Raw genomic sequence first — 22,553 nt, 5'->3', positions numbered from 1 at the left:
CGTGTGAAATGCTGTGAAAGTGCATTCTGAGCTGTTAAGTGTCGGGCAAGTGGGACAGAGTATGGTGCTTCATCTGTCACTGCGAAGGAAGGTAAAGCCAATGAAGAGGGCTTTCGGGAGAGGGGGAGCATGGCCGGGGCCGAATGAGGCTGATGAATCCTGTCTGGGGGGCAGAAAAGCTCCAGGTGACAAGGGACTTGCATGATTGGTTTGCAGCAGCTCCCATAGGGTTGAGTTAAGTAGGACACTGACACTGTCTAGCAATGTCCCCCGGGGCCTAGAAATAAAAAGTGGTGGCCTTGCCTGCCATCTGTTTGTCATCCCTGTCCTAGATGACAAGGTGGGCTAGGGGCATCATCATTCAGAAAGAAGTTTCAGGAAAAATGCTAGTGACCACCCCCTTCATTTGTGTGACTGCTGTGACATACCACACCTTGGCATCTTGGGGCTAGGTGTCCTGCACAACAGCTTGATGAGCTCAACAGGGAAACTGAGGCCCAGAGAATCGGAGGCAGGTGCCATGAAATGATCAAGGCACAGACTTCGGAACCACCGGGTCTGGATTCAAATTCTGGCTTTTCGTAGCAGTGCTCCAGTGAGCAAGTTATTCACCCTCGCTGTGCCAGAGTGATTTTAAATCTAGAAAATGGGAGTGCGCCCTCACTTACCTCACAGAGGGGTGATGAGGTCTCAGGGTGCATACATGTCAAGTGCTTAAAGTGCTCAATCCACATTGGCCGTGACTCTGTCAAACTTGCTCCCAAGTTCCGTCGCAGGCGAGGCAAAGAAAGGACTTGGTTTGTTACATGCAATTTCTTCCTTTTAGAAAGGAGAACATGACTCCGTTCCTCAGTGAGATGAAGTGGGTTCTAATCCTAACTTCTGAGAGGAGAGATGCTATCCAAGGGCTGAGGTAGCAGCGGCTGGGTGATTATAAGGATTCATGGCTTCAGCAATGGTTTCGCCGTTCTGGAGAAGCAGAATGTATGGCTCACCCATACCTCAGAGGCAGAATGAGGCAAGAATCCAGAGTCCCAGCTTGGCCTGGAATGCTTTTTTGAGCAAGCTTGAGCCTAAGATGTAGCAGAAGACAGGGAATTTGGCAGAAGACGTGTACTGAAGGGGGATTGGAGGTGCACTATCCTGCACTAAGGACAGAGGGGAGGAGCGGAGGATGCCCAACCATATACCTGCTCCAAAATATTTCAGAACATTTACCTCCCTAGAATCACAGCTTCTAAGTGTGATTAGAAGCACCCTCGGCAGGCAGCAGGCCTGGGCCTCTCCCTTATCCCCAACTAATTTGTGATTAATTTTTCTTTCCCTCAGGGGTATGACCCCAGGAGAAGCTGAAATTCACTTCCTAGAGAACGCCAAGAAGCTTTCCATGTACGGGGTAGACCTGCACCATGCCAAGGTACTGCTGGCGGCTGGGCTTGGAGCTGGTACGGGTGCTTGAGGCTTTCAGGGTTCCCCTGGCATCTGGGTGGTGCCCCTGATGCACTCCCAGATCTTTTTAGAGGACTTCTTGTGCCAGACCCTGTGTGCGCTCCAGCCTGCACCCTCTCTGTTCTCACTTCTCATTCCTAGAAAGAGGATTCCAGAATTCCTTACTGTCCCAGGATTTTTTAAAAATCATTTTCCCTTGCATTATATTTATTTATAAACCTGCACATGCTGTCACTAGATTGGGAGTAACATGAGGAGAAGACATAGTCATAACATTCCTGTGTCCTTAATGCCCAGCAAATGGCCTGGTGCCACTCATTGTTTGTTGGGTGAATGTATGAATGAATGAGTGATCGACAAAGTAAATGGTGGAACAAGTGAGTGTAGGAGTTTATAACGCAATGAATGAGGGAGTGAATAGGTGAGAGATGGGTCCGTGGGACTCTATCAAGGGGGTTCAAACACTACTCCTGAGGGCTCATTGCCAACAGAGCTCAGGGAGGAACTTTGGGGATGAGTGGCAGGTATGCTCCCAGGCTTGGACCGTAGCCCCTCCATTCCACAGTCCTTTCCTTGCAGGATTCCGAGGGCATTGACATCATGTTAGGTGTCTGTGCCAACGGTCTGCTCATCTACCGAGACCGGCTGAGAATCAACCGTTTTGCCTGGCCCAAGATCCTCAAGATCTCTTACAAGAGGAGTAACTTCTATATCAAGATCCGGCCCGGGGAGGTGAGCCTGACTTGGAGACCCAGTCTCCTCTCCGGAACTGGCGAGAACAGAGTGGCCCGGGTCTTCTACTCCGGATAGATGGAGAGAGGGGGCTTGTGTGCTGGGTAGGGAGACATCCCTCTTCTGGTGTGACTCTGCATAGACTTCACACCTTAGGTTTGTGCATAGGAGCATACACATGGACGTGCACACCCCACACACTCACAAGGACCTAAATAATAAAGATTAATACTACACCAATAAATGAGTCCGTATTCATATACATGTCTCTACATGTACATAGTTATGTACCATATATACTCGAGTATAAACCGAGTTTTCCAGCACATTTTTAATGCAGTTTTTGTAGTAAAATTAGGTGCCTTGGCTGATATTCTGGTCGGCTTATACTCAAGTATGCATGGTATTTTATTACCACACACACCTATAAATATATGTGTGTCCTCATCACTTTTCTTTCCCTGGCTACATCTCACCCATCAAGAATTCCATTAGTTCTGCCTTTAGAAAAAATGTGAACTTCCCTACTTCTCTCCCTTTCTACTATACACGCCAATAGCCACCATCTCTCACTTAGATTTCCATAACGTCCCTCCCTCGTCTCGCTACCACCACTGTTGCGCTAGGTCAGTTCCCTCGTAGCTGCCAAAGAGAACTTCAGCGCCCCTTCAATCAAATCCTGTCAGTGCACTCCCTTCACCACTTCTTGGCTAAATCTTTAAAGGATGGTCTTTGACCCTTGGGCTAAAATGCCTCCTATAGCCACCCCTCCTAGCTCTTCCACATATCACTTGCCTCTTTACCAGAGTGTCCCATGCCCATTATATTCCAGCCACTGCAGCCTCTTCAGACCCTTGACTAAAGCAAGCTCCTTCCCACCCAAGCCCTTTGCCATGGCTGTTCCTCTACCTGAAATTCTCTTTCTGTCTTCTCATATAGCTGGTTCCTTTTCCAGCCTTCGGATCTCTGCTCAAAGATCACTGTTTAGGGGGCTTTCCCCTGGCCATCCTTTCTGAAATAGCACCCTACCCCTGCACCTGCTCAGTTCCTCTGATGCAGCGAATGAGCATGCCCAGATCAGGCATGCCCAAGAAGAGATTCGGAAAGGATGGAGAGGGTTCGTCTGACCCTGACCCTGACCCTGACCCTTCTCCTTGGTTTTCCAGTATGAGCAGTTTGAGAGCACCATAGGCTTTAAGCTCCCAAACCACCGGTCAGCCAAGAGACTGTGGAAGGTCTGCATTGAGCACCACACATTCTTCCGGTAAGCCAAACCCGGGGTTGGCGCTGTGAAGGATGAGCCAGGGGTTGTGTGTACGTGCACATGCATGCCTCAGTGCTATGCTCGTGTGTTTTAGGTGGGAGGGAAGTAGGAAGAATCAGTGAGGACTGTAGGTCAGAAGTGGCAGCCAGGTACTCCTGCTGTCATCTAGGCCACTTTAAACTCTCCTAGTTAGTGGGACAACAGGATAACAAGTCTGTTCTGAGACCCAGCAACGCAGCTTGGCTCCCCTTCCTCACATCCATCTCTCTGATACAGGCTGGTGTCCCCTGAACCCCCCCCTAAGGGATTCCTGGTGATGGGCTCCAAGTTCCGGTACAGTGGGAGGACCCAGGCCCAGACCCGCCAGGCCAGTGCCCTCATCGACCGGCCCGCACCGTTCTTTGAGCGTTCCTCCAGCAAACGGTACACCATGTCTCGCAGCCTTGATGGAGGTATGCCCCGTATTGGAGGTGGGGCCAGGAGGGAAATGCTGAGAAGAGAGGGGGAGCCCCCACAGCAGGGTCTGCAGATGAGGAGCAGTGATGGTGGCAAAGGTCGATGCATCCCAAACATGGCAGCCAGAGAGCACTGTCACACCTGGGTAGCTCTTGTGGTTTAAGTTCCCCACCTGCAGCATCGCTCCCACCCAGGATATGTCCCTACCATTCTTTGGACCTCCCTGTCCCCAAGTATCGGCCCTTTGGGATCCCAAATTCCGCCATAGAGTCTCCTGGGTCTCCTTCTCGAGAAATGCAGCAATTCACAAAGGACCGCCACACCCGGAGGATGGGGCCTGGTGGCTGCAGTGGGGTTGGCAAGGCCTTCCCTGACTGGAAACTGAGGAGCCTTCTTCCTGGCCATTCTTCTCCACCCATTGGTTCCGGGCTGCAGGACCACATGAGCTTTCCATAGCCCAGTTCTGTTGGACGGATGGTGCCCTTAACATCAACTGGCCCTGCATTGTCCTGTACAACTCCCTGAAGATTCCTAGGGCAGAACCAAACGCTCAATAACCCGTTGCCATTGAGTCGACGGTTTTAACTCATTGACCCTCTGGGACTGAGAAAACTGCCCCTTGGGCTTTCCAAGACGGCCACCTCTTTTTCTCGTGGGTAGTTGGTGAGTTTGAACGGCAGACGTATAGGTAAGCAGCTGAGCACTTGAAGCACAGTGCCGCCAAGGCTCCTCAGCCTGACCTTAGACTTACTAGGTTGGCACTGCTCAGGACTCACCAGGGTGTGCAACTACAATCTGTAGGAAATTCAGAGGCCACACGGGGGCAGTGGAGAGATTCAGTTAGGCCCAGCTGAGCTCAAATCTTGGCCTGAACACTTGGCAGCTGCTCTGTGAATGGAGGAAACTGTCAGTAAATAGCCGCATGAATGGATAAGTGACCTTGAACAACTTAGTCAACGTCCATGAATCTGTTTCCTTATCTATAAAAGAAATAATGCCTACATTTCTGAGTTATAGGGAGAACTAAGTGAGCTAATAGCTATTCTCAAAATAGTTCCTGGCATATCATAGGCCCTCCATACATTGTACTTGTTATTATTGCTTTCAATATTGTAGAGGGTGGCTGAAAGGGTGGGGGTGGAGGCTTGGATCGCGGAACTGGTTGATACTCCCAAAGCACATCGGGGCAGACCTTTGGGCAAGCTAGTTTAACTGAGCACATGTGTATCGGACACTGTTCTAGGTGCTGGGTATCCAGAAGGTGATGGAGTGGTGTTTACTTGTTGGGCTGCCAACTACAAGGTCAGCACTTCGAACCCATCAGCCTCTCTGAAGGAGAAAGACGGCTTTCTACTCCTGTAAAGAGTTATAGTCTTGGAAACTCATAGGGACAATTCTCCCCTGCCCTATAGGGTCGCTATGAGTTGGCATTGACTCAGTGGCAGTGAGTGTGACCCCATAAAAAGGGATCACTTTGAGTGGTTGGCTTCTCTCCCTGTGGTCTTGCAACTTCCACCCAGTGACTGGGTGGGGCTATGTCAATGAGTGCCTGCCAGGGGGTTGGGTGGATCACTTTAACTCTCTTCCATAGACTCCATTCTGACTCAGGACGACCCTATAGGACAAGCCTGTAAATTCTTACGAGAGTAGAAAGCCTCAACTTTCTCCCACAGAATAACTGGTGACTTTGAACTGCTGACCTTGCAATTTAGCAGTCCAGCGCATCACCCGCTCTGCCACCAGGGCTCCTTGAGTAACTTGTTAAAAATGCAAATGATTTCATCAGGGGGAAGAAAATTCTGACCAACAGCCCATGACTGATCTTTATGAGGCAGGGGTCAGAGACAACTCCAACGTTTTAACCCAGTGGTTCTCAACCTTCCTTTGATACAGTTCATGTTGGGGTGACCCCCCCAACCATAAAGTTATTTTCATTGCTGCTTCATAACTCATTTTGCTACTGTTATGAATCGGGCGACCCCTGTGAAAGGGTCGTTTGACCCCCAAAGGGGTCATGTGCGACCCACAGGTTGAGAACCACTGTTTTAACCAATTCTTTCACCAACCATCCCTCTCCTAAAATTCTTTACTTCTCTGCTGGGTTTGATAATTTGTTGCATTGATCACCCAGAATACATAGGCCATACTCACAGGTATAGGGCTTATCAGGGAAATCATAAGTTATAATTCAGGATCAGCAAAGACTTAGGATGCAGTTCTTTGATTGGGACAGCTTCGGTAAATCTTTGCAGAAGCAGAGCGCCACATCTTTCTTCTGAGGGGCACTGACGGGTTCAAATTGCTGAACCCACAGTTTTGGTTAGTAGATGAGCCTTGTCCACAGACAGGCCTCTCCCTGACCCTCGGTCCCTCTGTCCTTTTTGGCTTATTGCCCTGGCCTCTGCTCTGTTCTTTAGTTCTGCCAATAAATGCTCACTCCGCCATTAATCCTTGACCTGAAGGTGCTCTGCTCTTGTTCTGTGGGTTGGCAAGCTTTTCTGTCACCAAGTACCCAGAGGTACCCACTCTACCAGCAAGCCTCCTGCCCACAAGTGCTCAGCTCTCTCATTCTGTGGGTGGGCACACCCACAGTAACCTCCTAGCCCCATGAGCCAGGAAGCCCACTGCCAGCCTCCCGTTACTGTTGCCGTTCTTTCTCTCCGGCTGCTGCTTACAATCAAATGCTCCATCTAGTGTTGTAGCTCTCTCTTGTCTCCTGGGCCTAGAAGGTGCCTCAGGGCAGGGACCTTGGATCCAAAGCATATGCTCCACTCCTGTGTCTTCTGACAGTAGTAGTCCTCCTGTTTCCTCCACTCCCAAGCCTAATGGGCTGGTAGCGCTGGCCAGTCTCCCGGTTCCACACCTTATTTGCATGGTCCCACACCTACAGAGATACCATGCGCTCTGTTTGCAGGATTAGCAAGCTATCCAATCCCCCTGGTGGGTGCTCTATCTGCATAGCCCCCCGCCAGGCTTGGGGGAGTGGGGGTTGGGGTTTAAAAGACTACAGTCCTAGAGGCCATGTAAAAGAGATCCATTGCACAGTGGACCCTTTCTCCTGAGGAAATGGCAGAATACTAGATTTCTAATAAGCACGTATTGTTTGTGGAGTAGGAGAAGCATGTGCAGAATTAAGTAGCCCTGGGTAGGGCGAAGTTAATTCTGTTTATGAGGGGGAAGAAAAGGCTTTGCAGAGAGAGAGAGAGATGACTTGATAGGGTTTTGAAGGATGCGTAGGAGTTTTCCAAATGATCAGAAGTTTCTTGTCTCAGGATTCCCTGACCATGGAGATCTCAAGGAAATGAAGTTTTGAAAGCACTCATTTGGGACTGAGGACGCTCTTGATTCTCCTAGTGGTGGGCGTAGGAATGAGAACTATGGTTTATTTGAGGGGAAGGAGGGCCTGAACCCTCCTCTGTCCCTCTCCTGTAGCTTCCATTGCCAAGCTGGGGGAAGCAGAGGTTGACCCCAAGCTGGGGGAGCTCCCCAGGGGGAGAGACAGAAGCTGAACTCTCCCCCAGGAGACCTGGTTCTCCTTCCTGACTCCTTGAGAGCTACTTCTGGGACTTCTCCCCTCTTGAGGTCTCAATTTACCTCCCATAAAATGGGGTTGGTAATTCCCATTTTTGTCATCAACAAAGCGATTAATATAACCCAGGGTGGTGTGAATCAAATACAGTGATAAATGGCCATTTTGCAAAGTAAATATGTTTAAATAAGAAGGATAATTGTTCTCTTTTTAAAAACCTAGACCCACCCCAGGGATAGTCTGTGCACTGGTCCTTTGAATCCTGGGCTTTCCAAACATTCCCCCCACCCCACCCCCACCCCGAGCCCTTCTTGTGGGCATGGTGTGGGTTATGCCCTGTGCCTGTGTGAAGTCTGTAGTTCCCTCCCACTCCAAGAGCCCTCTGGGTGCCACTGAGGGCGAGAGCTGTTATTGCAGGGGTCTCCTTTCACACTCTAATTGATAAGCCAGGTACCTCGTTTAGCTTTAGCTTTCATTAGCACAAGCCCATGTCCCAAAGGAGCCCTGGTGGTGTAGTGGTTACAAGGTCAGCAGTTCAAAACCACCAATTGCTCTTCAGTAGGAAGACGGGGCTTTTTACTCCCGTAAAGAGTTATGGTCTTGGAAACAAACCCACAGGGGTAGTTCCATCTGTCCTAGAGGGTCGCTGTGAGTGGGCACGGCCATGATCCACCACACGTGTATGGGCTACCACAACCACAGTGACACACGCAGCAGCGTCGTGGGCCAGCGATGACGGATGGCTCGCTGTGGGCCAGGCACCCTCTGACTACACACAGGGGCTCACTGGTTCCTCACCCCCAGGTGAGGGGGGTGGGACTATTTAGTGATGAAGGAGGGACTATTTAGGGATGAAGACACTGCGGTTCCACAGTGGCAAGGCCACAGAGGCAAGAAGAGATGGACTTGAGACTTGAACCTAGGCTCAAATGCTTTAGAAAGCCGGAGGGGACTTGAGGGGGTGGGGACGGGGTGGTCCTTATCCAGCAATGGATCTAGCTGGCGGGTGGGGTGGCTGAAGAGTCTGCGCCATCCTAGGCCTGGCTGGGGTGGGTGGCTGGGCTAGCTTCTTGCTGATGCTCCAAGAGGTCTCACAGGACCTTCTGGCCATCTTCAGCAGAGTTCTCCCGCCCAGCTTCGGTCAGTGAGAACCATGATACAGGTCCTGACAGTGACAAGAGGGAGGAGGATGGCGAGTCCGGTGGACAGAGGTCAGAGGCCGATGAAGGAGAGGTCAGGACCCCCACCAAGATCAAAGAGTTGAAGGTAGGAGCCTGGCTTTCTCTTACCCTCTCATCCCCTGGCGTGGAGGTCAGCAGGCTGATCTGGGTCTAACCTCGGCCTTAGCCTTGCTTTGGGGTCTAGCATGAACAGAGCTGGTCCCGCAGCCTCACTCAATACCTGGACATTCTAGGGTGGGCATGGGGGGAGGGTGGGAGTGGGAAGGCTGCCTACCTAGCCCAGTTCAATCCTCTTGGCACTGCTTTCCCCAGACGGGGACTCTGTCCCTGGACCCCTGGTGCCTCCACCTGCTCTCTTCTGATGTGCCCCTTTGACTGTGATCTGGCTCTGGATTCTTCCAGAGCATGATCTAGTCAGGTGTCCCTGCTCGTGTGTCCCCATCCTGCAGCCTCACTCCCCTCCCCAGGTACACACACACACACACACCCTGACTCCCAGTATACATGTATACACACTCAGGCAGCCACGAGCAACCTCAGATTCGCATGCACTCACTCATGGTGGCCATACTCCCTCACCCTTAGGTGTGTGCACGCAGACATACAAAACAGCATCTACGTGCACACATGCAGATGTGCGCACAGGCCACAGACCGTGTTGAGCAGTGCTTTTTCCATCATGTAGCTGCGTGCCCCTGGAAAGATTTCCAGCCTCGGAAACCCCGTGGAGCAGTGCCCCCTGCCCCATCGGGTCTCTGTGAGTCGGAGACAGTGGGTCGTCCCATCTTGTGAGCACAGGCTTGTGGCCACACTCACGCGGAGAGCAGGAAACGAGGACTGGACGCTCACTGCCCATCTCCCCTCCAGTTTCTCAGCCCCCTCCTTTGCCTCCCTGGAGCCAGCTCCCTGCTGCTTGCCCTGGACCATCTTCTGACTCCCTCCCTGCCCTACGGGTGGTCCCACCAGCCTCTCTGACTTGTACTGGTTGGGTGCTAGGGCTCTGGGCTCCCTTGCTGGACCAGGCCAGTCGCGGGCTCTCTAATCCATTTGTTCTACTGACCCTGCCGGTTCCTTTCCCCCCTACCACACCCCGCTAGCCGGAGCAGGAAACCACGCCGAGACACAAGCAGGAGGTACTGCATGGAGCCTGCCCCTACCTACCCAGCCATCAAAATTCCTGGCTCATCAGTCTCCGTGCGACACGTCATCTCCCCCGCACCATCTCACACCCATTGTCAGCTTCATCTTACTCTTCCCACCTTCCCACTCCTACCCCGCTTGTCAAGCTCATCCCTCCTCCTCCCTGCTCATTCCCAACCATCCAACCAGGCTGCTCTCCCTCCTTCCCTCCTCACCCCTACCGTCCTCTACCAAGTGTCACACTCTGTCTGTCCAGACCACCTGGTACACCATGCTTGCTTCTCACCTGCTGACTGCCCTCTCTATGTCCACCAGCTCTGCCCTGCCATTCCGTGCTTCCGTGTTCTCGTTGCCCCATACCCCTACCCTACAGTGTCTGCTCCCACCTTTCCTACTCCACAGTCCTGCCTGAGTACACCTCCATCTCATCAACATCCCTGTGTCCTCCTCCCCAGCTTCCTTTTGTGGGAGTGGGATTGAGATGGGGAGTTGGGGGTACCCTCTGAGCCCCTCTGTGTCTTCTCAGATCCCACTTCCGGGTAGGGCCTACTGCTGTTCCAGCTTCCGTTCTGACAAAGAAAGGCCTGTCTTCTTCCTCACCCCTTTGTTGCTTTCCTCCACTTCCTCCTCTGGTGTGAGCGGCCGGGCCTTGCCTTGCTCACAGCCATGACCTCTGCGGGTGGCGGTGAGAAAGGACCAGCGAGAAAGGGCCAGCGGCCAAGAGCCGGAGCCTGGGGGTCTTTTGATCTGGATTCCAACCTCAGTTCTGCCAGTCTCTGTGAGGGCCTTGGGCAAGTCACCACGGGTTCCAGGCCCCGTCTGCACAGCCAGGTTTCAGGCTAGATTGCCTCACGTCCCCTGAGTCCATCAGGTTGACCTTTCCCGACAGAGCTTGTCCTGAAGGCAGCTCAGCTCACCGCAGGAAGGCCTGCTGGCAGAAGCCACCGTGTGGCTGGTGTCCTTCCTGAGGTCACGTAGGGGTCACCCCTGGTAAACCCTTGGAGGATGGAGATGAGCCCAGTGGAAGATTCCAGCCTTGTCTGAGGGGCACGCATACCATCTAGAGCAGTGGTTCTCAACTTTCCTAATGCCGCGACCCTTTCATACAGTTCCTCATAATGTGGTGGTGATCCCCCAACCATAACATTATTGCCACTGCTACTTCATCACTGTCATTTTGCTACTGTTATGAATCGGGACAACACCTGTGAAAGGGTCGTTCAACCCCCAAAGGGGTCATGACCCACAGGTTGAGAACCACTGGTCTAATAAGCTGTCATCGTCTAGTTTCTGAGCCTGAACTGAATTGACATGGCTCTTCAAACAGCCTTGTAGTGATTGTCCCTAGGCTGCCCGGCCACCTGCTTCATCCCCAGAAATGGGCAGTAAAGCCGCTTTGGCATGTCCCTGCAGGTGCCTGCATGAAGACTGGCCCTGACATGACAGATACCTCGGCCTGCACCCTAGGCTGGAACTCAGACATGTGGTTTTGTCGGGGGTACACCTATGCTGCTGGCTTTACCTGACCCAGCTCTTGAGCCCTGTCTCGGGACTCACCACTCCTCTTGGTCTCCCATTTGCCGGGCCTCCTCCGGAACCCCAGGGTTTCCACACCTCACCCTCTGTGCTCCTGAGGGTTTGGAAGGTATCTGGGCCATCCTCGGTGGTCGGAGTCCATGGCGGCTCACAGCAGCCAGGCCCAAAGGGACTTCCTTCCTGGACTTTGCTCCTAGTGGGGGTGCAGGATCCATTTGTGTGGCTGTTCCTGGACCATTGGCAGGCCCCCACAGGGCCTGAGCAGTTGCATGCGTTGCACTAGGAGAGGAGACTGGCCATTTTGCTACGTACAGTGGCCCATGTCGAGGCCGGAAGGTAGGGTCATAGGTTCAAGAGGTCAGGATGTGAGCTAGAGCAGCCCTGTGAGCCGGGATGGGGCATCCTCATTTCAGTAGCTGCCACACTTGGGTGGTAATGGAGGCCAGTCAGCGGTTTGGAGGTGAAGTCCATGCCTGCCTGAGTCTGGGATCACAGCCCCAGAGGGCGTTCCCTGTGGGGTGTGGGCTGAGTTGGGTGTTCTGAGGTAAGGGAGTCAGGCTGGGGAGAAGAGAAGGTGACTGCTTGCTCAGAAGTCCCCTCTTTGGACTCCTGAGTCCCGTGGGCCTTAGTCTGTGTGCCGGCTGTTGTCAGGGTCCGCCAGGGTCATGGGTGGGAACCACATTGCTGATGTGTAGGGGCAACCATGGCACCTGTCACCACCAGCCCTGCCCCCTGTGCCCCTGAGCCCAGCCATTCCTCTCATGGCTGCTGCCTCCCCCCACCCTCCCCCCAGTTCTTGGACAAGCCGGAGGACGTCTTGCTGAAGCACCAGGCCAGCATCAACGAGCTTAAGAGGACCCTGAAGGAACCCAACAGCAAACTGATCCACCGGGATCGAGACTGGGAGCGCGAGCGCAGGCTACCCTCCTCGCCTGCCTCCCCGTCCCCGAAGGGCACCCCTGAGAAAGCCAATGAGGTAGGTCTCGCCCGGGAACCGTTTACTTAGGGACTGTGGGGAAAGAGGTACTGAGGTGTACTTACTGCGGGTAGCTGACAGCAACTCGGTCTGCCCACCTGTATGTGTCTCCCATGGCTACAGTGCTACAGGGTGGGACGGTGGGGACAGGGTGGCAGCTTCTGCTGAAGAAGACAAATGGCCTAGATCTTGGAGTCCTGGACACCAGGAGCCACCTTGAAACATTCAGAACTGGAGACTTGTAGCAGCTTGGCTTTCTCGCCACCCATAGCCATGGTACCATGGGGGGAGGGCGTGCTTATTAGAAATGCGGGTTCCTGGGCCTCCTATCAGATTTACAGAACCTGACTCTTTAGAAGTAAAGCCCTAGAATCAGCATTTTAAGCCAGCGCCCCAGGCTATCTCATTCATGCACCCCCAAAACCGAGAACTTAGGCAGTTCTCTTCCATCAGCAGACCCTTCCATGCCCTGCTGGGATGGAGGTCTGGTGCTCCAAGGATTAAATGTGTGTCTGCTAACTAAAAGCTCAGTGGTTCAAACCCACCAGCTGCTCCCCAGAACAAAGTCAAACTCGCTGCTTAGTTGATTCTGACTCAGAGCGACCCCATAGGACAGGGTAGAACTGCCCCTGTGGGTTTCCGAGACTGTAATTCTTTATGGGAGTAGAGAGCCCCGTCTTTCTCCCACCAAGATTACAGCCTTGAAAACCTAATGGGCAGGTCTACTCTGTTCTCTTGGGTTGCCCTGAGTTTTTGCCTCTTGAAAGGATCCTCAGAGTCCACTGAAAACCAGACACACACACACACACACACACAGACACACCAACCAGAATTCGTTTCTCATGCTTCAGCAAAGGATCCCACACAGCCTGCCTTTGAGTGGAAAGCACACGGTTGTTCCTCAACCAAAAAAAGAGCGATGAAGACTTTGTGCCTGTGTTTATCATCACAAGCACTTATTTTTAGTGCTGGTGAAATCATGTCAATATTTACCCCAGTTTCTACTTAGATTTTTTTTTCTCCTCCAGGATTTTTGCTTACTATTCCCAAATGTGTAGACTTACCCTGCCTGGCTTTGAATTCTAATTCCCCTGGCTGGCCAGCCAATGCTTTGGGCTTGTTATTTAACCTCACTGAGCTTCCATCAAGTGTAGAATTTTTACAAAGGAGTCACGCCGTGGGGCTGCTGTGAGAGTCACATGAGCTGCAGCATGGAGAGGGACAGCAGAGGGCAAGGCTTGTGGCAGATGCTAAATGCAAGTTACTTTTTAGTTCATTCTAAGGATCCTGGGACTCTTTACAGAAACGATTGCCTTCGAATCAGAACGACCTTGGAACCTGTTCTTTCAAGTGCTCCTTCTACAGATGGGGCCACCAGGGCCCAGAAGGGGGTAATGCGACTTCTAGAAGGAGAGCCAGAGGCTGATTTTTCTGTATCCTGGGACATGGTGTTTGCCAGCAAGTCAGTAGGTGCCCGCTGCCTCGAAGCCAGACTAGATCTTGTCCAGTCGTAGAGTCAGTTGTGTGTGTGTGTGTGTTGTCCTCTAAACCTGTGCAAACTGGTGATGCATTCAGAATCTAACAGACAGGGTCTTTGAGGGAATGGCCCTTCCCAGCCTGTCCAGGCCAAGTCACAGAGGGCGTGGTCCAGTGAGGCATAAGCTCAAAAGAGCCTAGTAGCTTCCTGGCTGCTAATTGACAAAACTGGAGGTGCTGTGAAGACTGCTGGTAGCCATTATGACCAGTGATGTGACAAGAGGACAAACTTCTGCATCCACCAAGGGCTCCTGTAGTTGCTTGTCACACACCAAGATTGGGGCTGTGAGGCTGATGTGATGAGCTCTTATTGTTAGCACCCACACACCTCCTGACGAGAGAGAGGCTTGGCCAGAGCAGCCTGCAATCAGTCATTCCTGAAGTGGGCGGGGCCTGGGCCTGACTGTAGGTGAGGTCAGGTGTAGAGGCTGCTGGAAAGGTTGGACTCCAGAAGGGAAAGGGAGGATGAGCACAGGCAAACTAGTCTGACGCCTGGCCGCACCTCTGCGACATGCCGCTGCGTGGTGTGAGCTGAGGGTGCCCTGCTGGTCATAACTGGAACTGCTAGAATAGGGGTGGTGTGAAGGGGTAGCACCTGGCCCCTCCCCTCTTTCCATCCCAGCCGTGTCGTCCCCTGATGGAAAGAAGTATGTGCTGGGAGCTCACCCGGGAATGATGGACCATTTAGAGCTGGCTTGCAGGACCCACTGGCACTTAGGGGCCCTTAGATTGAGGATCTGGGAGGCGCTGTGCACAAGGAGTGGATGAGGCCCTTGGCCGAGTGAGTCCACCTTTCTGAGCCTTGCTGCCCCAGTCCACCAAAAGGGGCACCAAGAAGATGACTCTATCCGATTGTTGGAGTGAAGCCGTAGATGTAAAACTACTTTATAAACCAGGAGGTGTTAGGCAGCCATGGGTCATTGCTGACGGGGATTAGAATCCCTGGTCCAGCTATGGGCTTTGTGGGGACATCTGGTGTGGCAGCCAGCCAACTCACACATGGTTGTTTGGGCAACACAGTGGGAACTTCAACCAAAATAAGGAGTCCAGTGATGAGGAACTGTTCCCCCTTGCTGTACCCGGGTTTCATTTCAAACAGTGTTTTTGAAGGTCTACCACTCAAACTGCAGGAGTGAATCATAGCTTTCCCCAGAGTCACCCAGGAAAGACTTGGCTTCACAGCCCAAATCGGATGGCTCCAAACGCTCCTGAATGACAGGATCGGGCAAGGACCTGAAGTCGCAGCGCCGGCTGCCAGCTGACCTTGGGCCAACCTCCCTTCAGTGACTCAGAAGGGCAGTCACAGTCTTGATCCATTTCCCCCCTGCCTGACCTAGTCCACAAACCCTAAGGATGTTGCATTTACCAAGCGGGGCTATTTACAGACTGTGTGTGTGTATATATATATGTCTTCCCTGCTTTCTCTCTCTCCCTCTCTTTCTGTCTCTGTCTGTCTGTCTGTCTCCTTTTCCTTTGGCCCTGGGCCTCCCCTGCAGTCCCAGAGGACCCAGGACACCTCTCAGCAGGACTTACTACCTGAGTCTGGAACAGTCACAGGCTTGGAAGTGTTCACGCAGAAAAGCCTCGCAGCATCACCTGAGGTTATTGTCTGTCTTCACCTTTCAGGCTCCTTCCCTCCTGCCCCATACACCTCCACCTTCTAGGCGTGAAGAAAACTCGTCCTCTGGGGTGGAAGGGGAGGACCAGACTGTGTTATGCAGATGGGAGTTCTAGGTACCAGCACATGCTATCCCCAGGCTGGGACAAGGGGCATCCCCATCCCAGAGATCCATAAAGGGCCACCCCCTCCTTCATCCATTGTTTCTCAGAAGGGACAGAACTGGAACCATTCTGAGTTAATCGTGGTTTCCAGGGAGTAAACAGAAATGATCTCTGCCCAGCCCTGGTGAGGCAAGTGACATCAACCAGGCTCTAAGCTCTGAGATCAGAGGTCTTCCCTGAACTCTGGTTTCTGCTCAGAAGCCAGACGATCTGTCTGGTTAGGGGATGGCTTCCCATCTATCTTCAGCCTTCTCCATCCTCTCTAAACTCCTGGCTAGGATCCCTTCACGTCTCCAGGCTAGAAAAAGTGGGTGTCTTTCCCTAGGGAGCACCCTGCAGGTTAAAGTGTTATCAGGCAGCAAATATCTTCAATGAGGAAGGCTTTGTTGCTGTGTCAAGGCCGGCCAGGGTCAAGAGTTCTTGCTACTTCCTACATCCCGTGCATGGATGCAGGACACAGAGTCCAACCCTTCAGGGGGATGTAGCCTTCCTGCTGGACTTTGGACTCTCCACATTGGGAGATGGTGCGCAATTATCTGGCTGAGCCTTCCTTCTCCCGGGTACCTGACCCTCCTCTGTCGGTGTAGCATGTGGGGGAGGGCGTATATCCCTTTCTGGACCCCCAAAGAGAAGATTGTGTAGCTGTTGAAAATGTACTGGAACTGTACAATAGACATACGTGGTAAAACACAGAGCACAGTTCTGTGCCATGAATTTCCCTCGACACAAAAATGAAAAACAAACTGCCGGCTCACTCTCATGAGAGAAGCTGGACAGGAGCAGTCAACAGCATTCCTAGGCTAGGGCAATAGTGATGTCCTGGAGCACAGAACTAACTGAAAGGTTGGCAGTTCAAACCCATTAGCTGCTCCATAGGCAAAAGAGGAGGCCGTCTGTTCTGTACATAATTACAGCCTGGGAACCCCCATGAGACAGCTCTACTCTGCCTGCAGGGGTACTCTGCGTCCAAATCTACTCAGTAGCAGTGGGTTTGGGTTTTTTGATTTGGCTTGGTTTTGTTTGTTTGAAGCCCAGAGGTGCTCTTAGCACCAAGAACAGGTGCTTACCCTGGGGTGGGAGCCCCCACCATGTTCTCTTTATCAGCATCCCTGCAAAGTATCCATCCAGCCTCCTGCACAGAAGGAGCTCCTACTGCTCATTCTGTCTTCAACCATCATCAGTGAACAACTTTTCATGTGGAATCATAATCGCTTGTTCTGAATCACCTGCCTGTGGGCCTGGGCCTGGTGCTGCCCCCTGGCGCCCGTAGATCTGCTCTGCATCCTTCTCCCACAATAGGTGGCACTGATTGAGACTCTCCTACCTATAATCCTTTTGTCTGGAAGCTGACCACTCCTAATCTCTAAAATAGTTTCTCCTAGGACATGGCTTCTAGAGCGTTCCTTATCCTGAGTGTGACCCAGAGTTCCAGGTGGGGCCTGAGCCGCCTGGAGAGAATTGCCTCCTAGCTGCCTCCTAGTTGGAGACCTTCTTGCCTCGGCTGTGTGGGAACAGAACTAAGTCCACCCTCCTCCCAGTGTGTCTCAGAGCTTCTCTTGGACTGTGGGTGGCATTGCTCTGTGCAAGGCTCAACAGAAAGAAGGGCCTATTTTTGCTTATTAGAAACTGAGCCTCTTTTTCTTAATTGCTCACTTTGTGATCTTAGGCAAGTCACCTCTCTTTGGGGAGCCTCAGTTTCCCTTTCTGAAGTAAGGATAACAGTACCACTTCACACATTGCCGTGGGGATTAGATTTCATGATATAGACAAAGTGTGGGCATTGCCTGGTACATTCTCACTAAATGTCAGTGAATAATTCCCTCCCCGCCCCCCCCTTATATGCTTGTTTCTTATTCTGTGTCAGCTCCCAGCTCATTCACTCTTGTTTAACTAAACTTGTTAGATATGCAGCAAGAATGTTCTAGAAGGGACCTCATTGACCAACTTTGGCGATCTTTGCCTGGCTGTGATGGTAGCATACTTTCAAATGAGGGCAGCTAAGGGAACCTTCCCAAGTAGAACATAGTTGGCTCCTGTAGGCTTTCTGAACACCTCTCTCTGGCATGGTTCAAGTCCTGCTGGCCTGACGACGTCACACCCTGAAGTCACATCTCAGAAACCCACCTTCGACTTTGTCTGGATATCCCTCTTCCCTTTCTCTCTCTTTCTCATTGACAAGATTGAGGCTTCTTGAGGTCTGATTCCATGACAACCGTGGAGGCTTGGCTGAAATTAAATGGAGGGCTAGGGAAAAGGAAGAGCCTTGATCTTTCAGAACACTCCAGATCTTATGAGGGGTCCAATTGACAGACTTCTCAACTAGTCATACCCTGGGAGGGAGAGGCCTGGAAGGTTGTCCAGTCATAGGAACCTCTTCCCCGTCTGGTCGTTGGGAGCAAGTTTTCCCACGTGTTGCCAGGGAGGTGGTCATGGTAGGGTGAAAAGAACATACTCCTCAGAACCGGGAACCAGAGGCTAGATTTCTAGGCCTGATTTCCCTCTTGCTTCCTCTGTTACCTTGGCCAAGGTACTTATGTTCTCTAAGCCTCCGTTCCATACCTATATCATGAGGCGCTTGAATTAGAGCCCTGGCTTCGAAGGAGGGAGGTACCTCAGACACTGGTGATCAGGCCCTTCAACAGGGCAGCTCTGTTTTCATATTTTATACTGGACTCCCATCATTTGTGTGAAGAAAATGTCCTGTTGGCCCCAAAATTTAAAACCCAGTGGACTTCTTCAGGCCATCCATTCCTTCCCTCCTGTTGACAGAGCTCTTGAGGGGAGGGGCAGACAGTTGTGTTGATGGGCCGATGTGTTAGACTCCATTCAGTACCTTGGACTTGCTGCTTAGAGCTGTAGATCCACAGAGCCTCTCCTTCCATGGTGGGTTCTGGCCAATCCCTTTTGACTCTTCCCATGAATTTTATGAGGATCCTTTGAAGATGGGGCTGGGCCTTGGTATCGTTTCATTTGGATTAACATTCAAGCCATTGAAGCCATTGTGGCAACTGACTTGTAGCTTCTGGTGCTGGCAGCGTCTTTCTCCAGAACTTACTTGTTTTCTCCCCCAAAAGCTTGATTTTCGACTGTGGTCTATGGGACTTCATGCCGTGCTTGGCCCTCAACTTGAAATTTGATGGCACTTGGAGTCCATAGTCCACAGGTCATGAAATAAACCACCCAAGATCTCAGGAATCCCAAACCAGCCATTTAAGACTCTTCTGTCAACTAACTGGGACCTTGAGTATGTCACTGACCTTTTCCAGGCCCAAGTTTCCCCATTTCAAAATGAGGTTGAACAGAAGGATCTCTCGAGTGTTCTTTCAGCTCAAACATTCAAAGAGTCCATAAGGTGTAAGTGACTCCTCTGACAGTGGCAGTTATATTATTAGAAGAGGGTAAGGACTCCGATTTCGGGGACAGATGTGATGGTTAGGCTGGTCCTGGCCCATCTATGGATCTCTAGTTCCACGTGGTTAAGCCCCTCCTGTTTCACCCAGCTGGGGAGGATGGCTGAGGTGAGTCATTAAGTAATCTACTGGGTGTCTCGATGAAGACAAGTGGCGTTGTTTTGCCTGCCTTCCTTCCCACCATGCCATCCCAGCATCCCCCTTTCAGCTCTAGATCTGCCCCCTCTTACAGAGGGAAAAGTGACCATTCTTCAGGTACCTGATCATTTCATGTTAACTCTTCTTGCTCCAATCGAAACACAGGGTTCAGAGCATTGGGTATTTATAGAGAGAAAATACAGTAGGCCAGAAGAACTCCGTCTCGTACAAATGGCCACAACACAGCAGGAAGACAGTGGCACCGCCCTTGCAGAGATTCTCGCTGACGGCAGACTCTCCAGGGTCGACATTCTCGTGGACAAGTTTAAAGTTGAAGTGGCCACAGAAGAAAGAGTGGAAACCAGACGCAAGAACAGCCAGCAGCAAGGAAGGATGATTGCGAGTCCTGAAGATTTTGAATCCGTGTGGGAGGAAGGCCTATGGGGGAGGGAAGGCCCAGAAGGGTCTTCCCTGGCTGCAAGCTGTGTGCTGGCTGAAGGGCCCAGTGTGGACACTGGGGAGGAAACCAGCAGGAACCTACAGGTCTCACCTGCTCAGCAGGAAAACCATGTGGATCTAAGGCCGGAGATGGAGCTGTTCCAGACTTTTGGAGGGCCCACTGTCCTGGGGAGCAGGCTAGCAGAGGTGGACCTCCTGTCTCCAGCCTCCGACAAGGGAGGAGTCCAGTCATTCTTGTTGGACCCAGCCCACACGGAAGCCAGAGCCGACTCAAGCGATGAAACTGACACCTCCTTTGCCGAAAGGAGCTTCTATTTAAACTATGACGAGAGAGATTCGGAAGACGGAGTACCCCCTGCCCCCCTGGAGAAGCGAGACGAGAGCTTGGAGGCTCTTCTTGGAGCTGAGACCAGGTTGGTGCTCTCGAAGAGACTTAGCCTAGAGGATTCTGTGGTGAATTCCTCAGGCCAGCCAGACTCTGCCGCAGCTTCTGACAGCAAGGATGAAGCCCACACAACTTCAGAGGAAGTGACAGGGTCCCCCCAAAACCATGGAAGACTGGATGACCGTAAGGCATTTGTTGAGCAGCTCAATGAAGGCCCTTCTCCAGAGCAGGCGTTTGCCATGAGCTGGGAGGTGGAAGGAGAGTTGAGTCACCCAATAGCCAGTGTGTCCAAAGAGGAAGAGGCCCCTATGGATGGAGCTTCGATGGGAAAGGCTGAGCAGAGTTCCCCAGCGGAACTGAAGGACCACTCACCGCCAAGACAAGGGGGCGTCCACCAAGACCTTGAGAGCTGTGTCCTGCCTCGGGCCGTTCCTCCTAGCACCGGAAGGAAACCAGCCAAACTGAGCAGAGAGCGGGGACCAGTTCACACCCAAACAGGAGAAGCGGAGACAGAAGACAGTGGGACCTCAGCCTTTCTTCAGATGGAGGTGATCACACCGATTCCCGCCTCTCCTGATCAAGTTCTGGCTCTGGGGGCTCTGGAGGGAGCTTTTCAAAACTTGTCCCCTGGTAGGTCAGTGGAGCCATCGGAGCCCAGGGACTCCTTTGGAGAACAGCCCCCTGTTGCGCTCAGATTTTCCCATCCTCCCAACCAGAGTCTTGATCCCAAGGACCCAGTCCGGCTGATTGTGGCCCCTGATGGAGATGAGCACAGGGCACCTCCTGTCACTAGCAGAAAGCCCCGGATGATCCCTGAAGAAGCTGAGGGGGCTGCACCCGTGGGATTAATGGTTTCTTCAGGGAAGCAAAGGGAGATGGCCTATTTCCAGGCTGGGGGCCAAGGAGGCTCCCTGGAAGACATTAGCAAGACCTCAGTGGCCAACAAAATTAGGATATTTGAGACCCATGGAGCTGAAACTCACCGAGCCAGCCAGGGTGAAGCAAGAACGCTTCCAAATGAGCTGTCTTCGGAGGCCTTCACAGGCCAGGTGGAGCAACAGCGGAACAAGCTTTTAGACCTGGGCTTTAGCCAGCTGCAGCCCTCAGGGGACCTCGCCAGCCCGAAAGCCACACATTCCTTTGTGATGCCCCTGGCCACCAGGCACTTCAGCGATGGCGCTCCTACCACATCCCACCAGGAAGGCGGCAGAGAACTAGAGCTCTTGTCCCCCGATTCAGGCTGTGAAACCACGCTGGAGGAAGCTACTGGGGTAACTGGCCACGGGATCCCGCCCCCACCGCTGCCCCTCTCGGGGCGCTGGCCGCATGCTGCGTAGCTCTTTAGAAGCATGTTTCAGCGGCCCCTTGCCATTACTGCCATCAGAAGCTGCTTGTTATCCCTGCGAGTTCTTTTCCACCGACAAGGGCCTGAGTTTAGCCAGGCTGAATGGCGGGTGCATCTGCTTGACCCATGTTAGCTTGGCCCCTCTGGCCCACAGCTTCCGGTGTGACCTGGTACCCAGAGGGTCCATCCAACCCCAGCAGAGAAGCTGGCAGCGCCACCAGCCAACTACATACCTGCTCTGCCTTGCTGCCCCACCTGCTAGGTTCCTACCTGCCTTGCTTGGCTTCCCTAGTGTTCTTCCTTCATCCTTCCCCTTGCCCAGTTTTCCCGCTTGGAGGAAGCTGACAGTTCAGCGGTTCCAATCCTTCGCTTCTGGTTCCCTCTTGGCCCCAGTGCCCAATCCCTCTCTGCCTCTTTAAGACTAACCATCTTCTCTAATCCAGAACAAACCCAGAGATGCGATCAGGGAAGAGAAGCGCTTCACCATCTTAGCAATGGACACCCCTGGGAAGGGAGGGCGCCTGAGACTCGCCAGCCCCTCAGGCCCTCAGGTCTCTGCAATTCCTCTCTATCCTGATGACCCGTCCTCTGTACCTGCAAGGATGCCTCGCTGCCTTAGATTCCCACCTGCCTCGACCACTTGTCTCTTGTGACTGCTCAATTCTGGCTTGTCTGGAATGCATTGCTCTCGCCTCTCAACCTGCCAGCAACTGGCTGCAGGGAGGCCCTGGTAGGGCATTGTGCCCCTTGCAAATGAACCTCTAAGTGGACTGTATCTCCAGAACCGGAAGCCAAGTTCTTTTAAAGTGCTTTGTGGGTGTTACATTGACTTGGAGGGGAAAAAGAATGTCTTGAACCAGGTTTTTTTGGGGGGGGTTTTTTGGTATTAAAAAAAAGAAAGGGGCGCCTGCGTGGTGTTCAATCCCGGACAGGCCAGTTGAGAGGTCTGTCTGTCTGTCGGACAAGAGCAGCTGGTTTCCTTTAGGCATTCCTGGGCCTGCTGTTGTCAATTACACTGACAGGACCAGTACCTCCACTGCGTGGCCTGCCTACAAGCCCCCTCTGGAGGTCTGGGATGGAATGGTGCCACACCCAGCTCCCAGGGAGCTTGAGCCTGAAAATCCTCCCCCTAATGTGCCTGTCTGAAATGAGGCTGACCACGCCCCCACCCCGCGCCACCCCCATAAGGACTCAGTGAAATTGACGAAGTGTTTTGGCTGCCTCTTTGCCCTCCA

General features: G+C 52.5%; 1 protein-coding gene across 11 annotated transcripts in view; it reads left to right on the top strand.

Annotated features, from left to right (window-relative positions):
• EPB41L1 (erythrocyte membrane protein band 4.1 like 1) overlaps window positions 1-22,553 on the top strand; it is a 162,555-nt gene that overhangs the window by 112,919 nt on the left and 27,083 nt on the right. For 2 of the 11 annotated variants that reach the window (XM_045295224.1, XM_045295220.1), the window contains exons 10-19: window positions 1,330-1,417; window positions 2,029-2,181; window positions 3,348-3,445; window positions 3,722-3,897; window positions 8,548-8,696; window positions 9,709-9,744; window positions 12,081-12,263; window positions 15,296-15,400; window positions 19,295-21,244; window positions 21,762-21,869. In XM_045295224.1, coding sequence (XP_045151159.1) covers window positions 1,330-1,417; window positions 2,029-2,181; window positions 3,348-3,445; window positions 3,722-3,897; window positions 8,548-8,696; window positions 9,709-9,744; window positions 12,081-12,263; window positions 15,296-15,400; window positions 19,295-21,244; window positions 21,762-21,869 — 3,046 coding nt within the window. The remainder of the gene's footprint in view (window positions 1-1,329; window positions 1,418-2,028; window positions 2,182-3,347; window positions 3,446-3,721; window positions 3,898-8,547; window positions 8,697-9,708; window positions 9,745-12,080; window positions 12,264-15,295; window positions 15,401-19,294; window positions 21,245-21,761; window positions 21,870-22,553) is intronic. The other 9 variants (XM_045295226.1, XM_045295229.1, XM_045295227.1 and 6 more) reach the window with 7 other exon arrangements.

The sequence above is a fragment of the Echinops telfairi genome, unplaced genomic scaffold, assembly GCF_000313985.2.
Source record: "Echinops telfairi isolate 266 unplaced genomic scaffold, ASM31398v2 ScPeMD7_5592;HRSCAF=6446, whole genome shotgun sequence".
NCBI classification, from domain to species: domain Eukaryota; kingdom Metazoa; phylum Chordata; class Mammalia; order Afrosoricida; family Tenrecidae; genus Echinops; species Echinops telfairi.
This window is presented reverse-complemented; position numbering and strand designations above follow the sequence as displayed.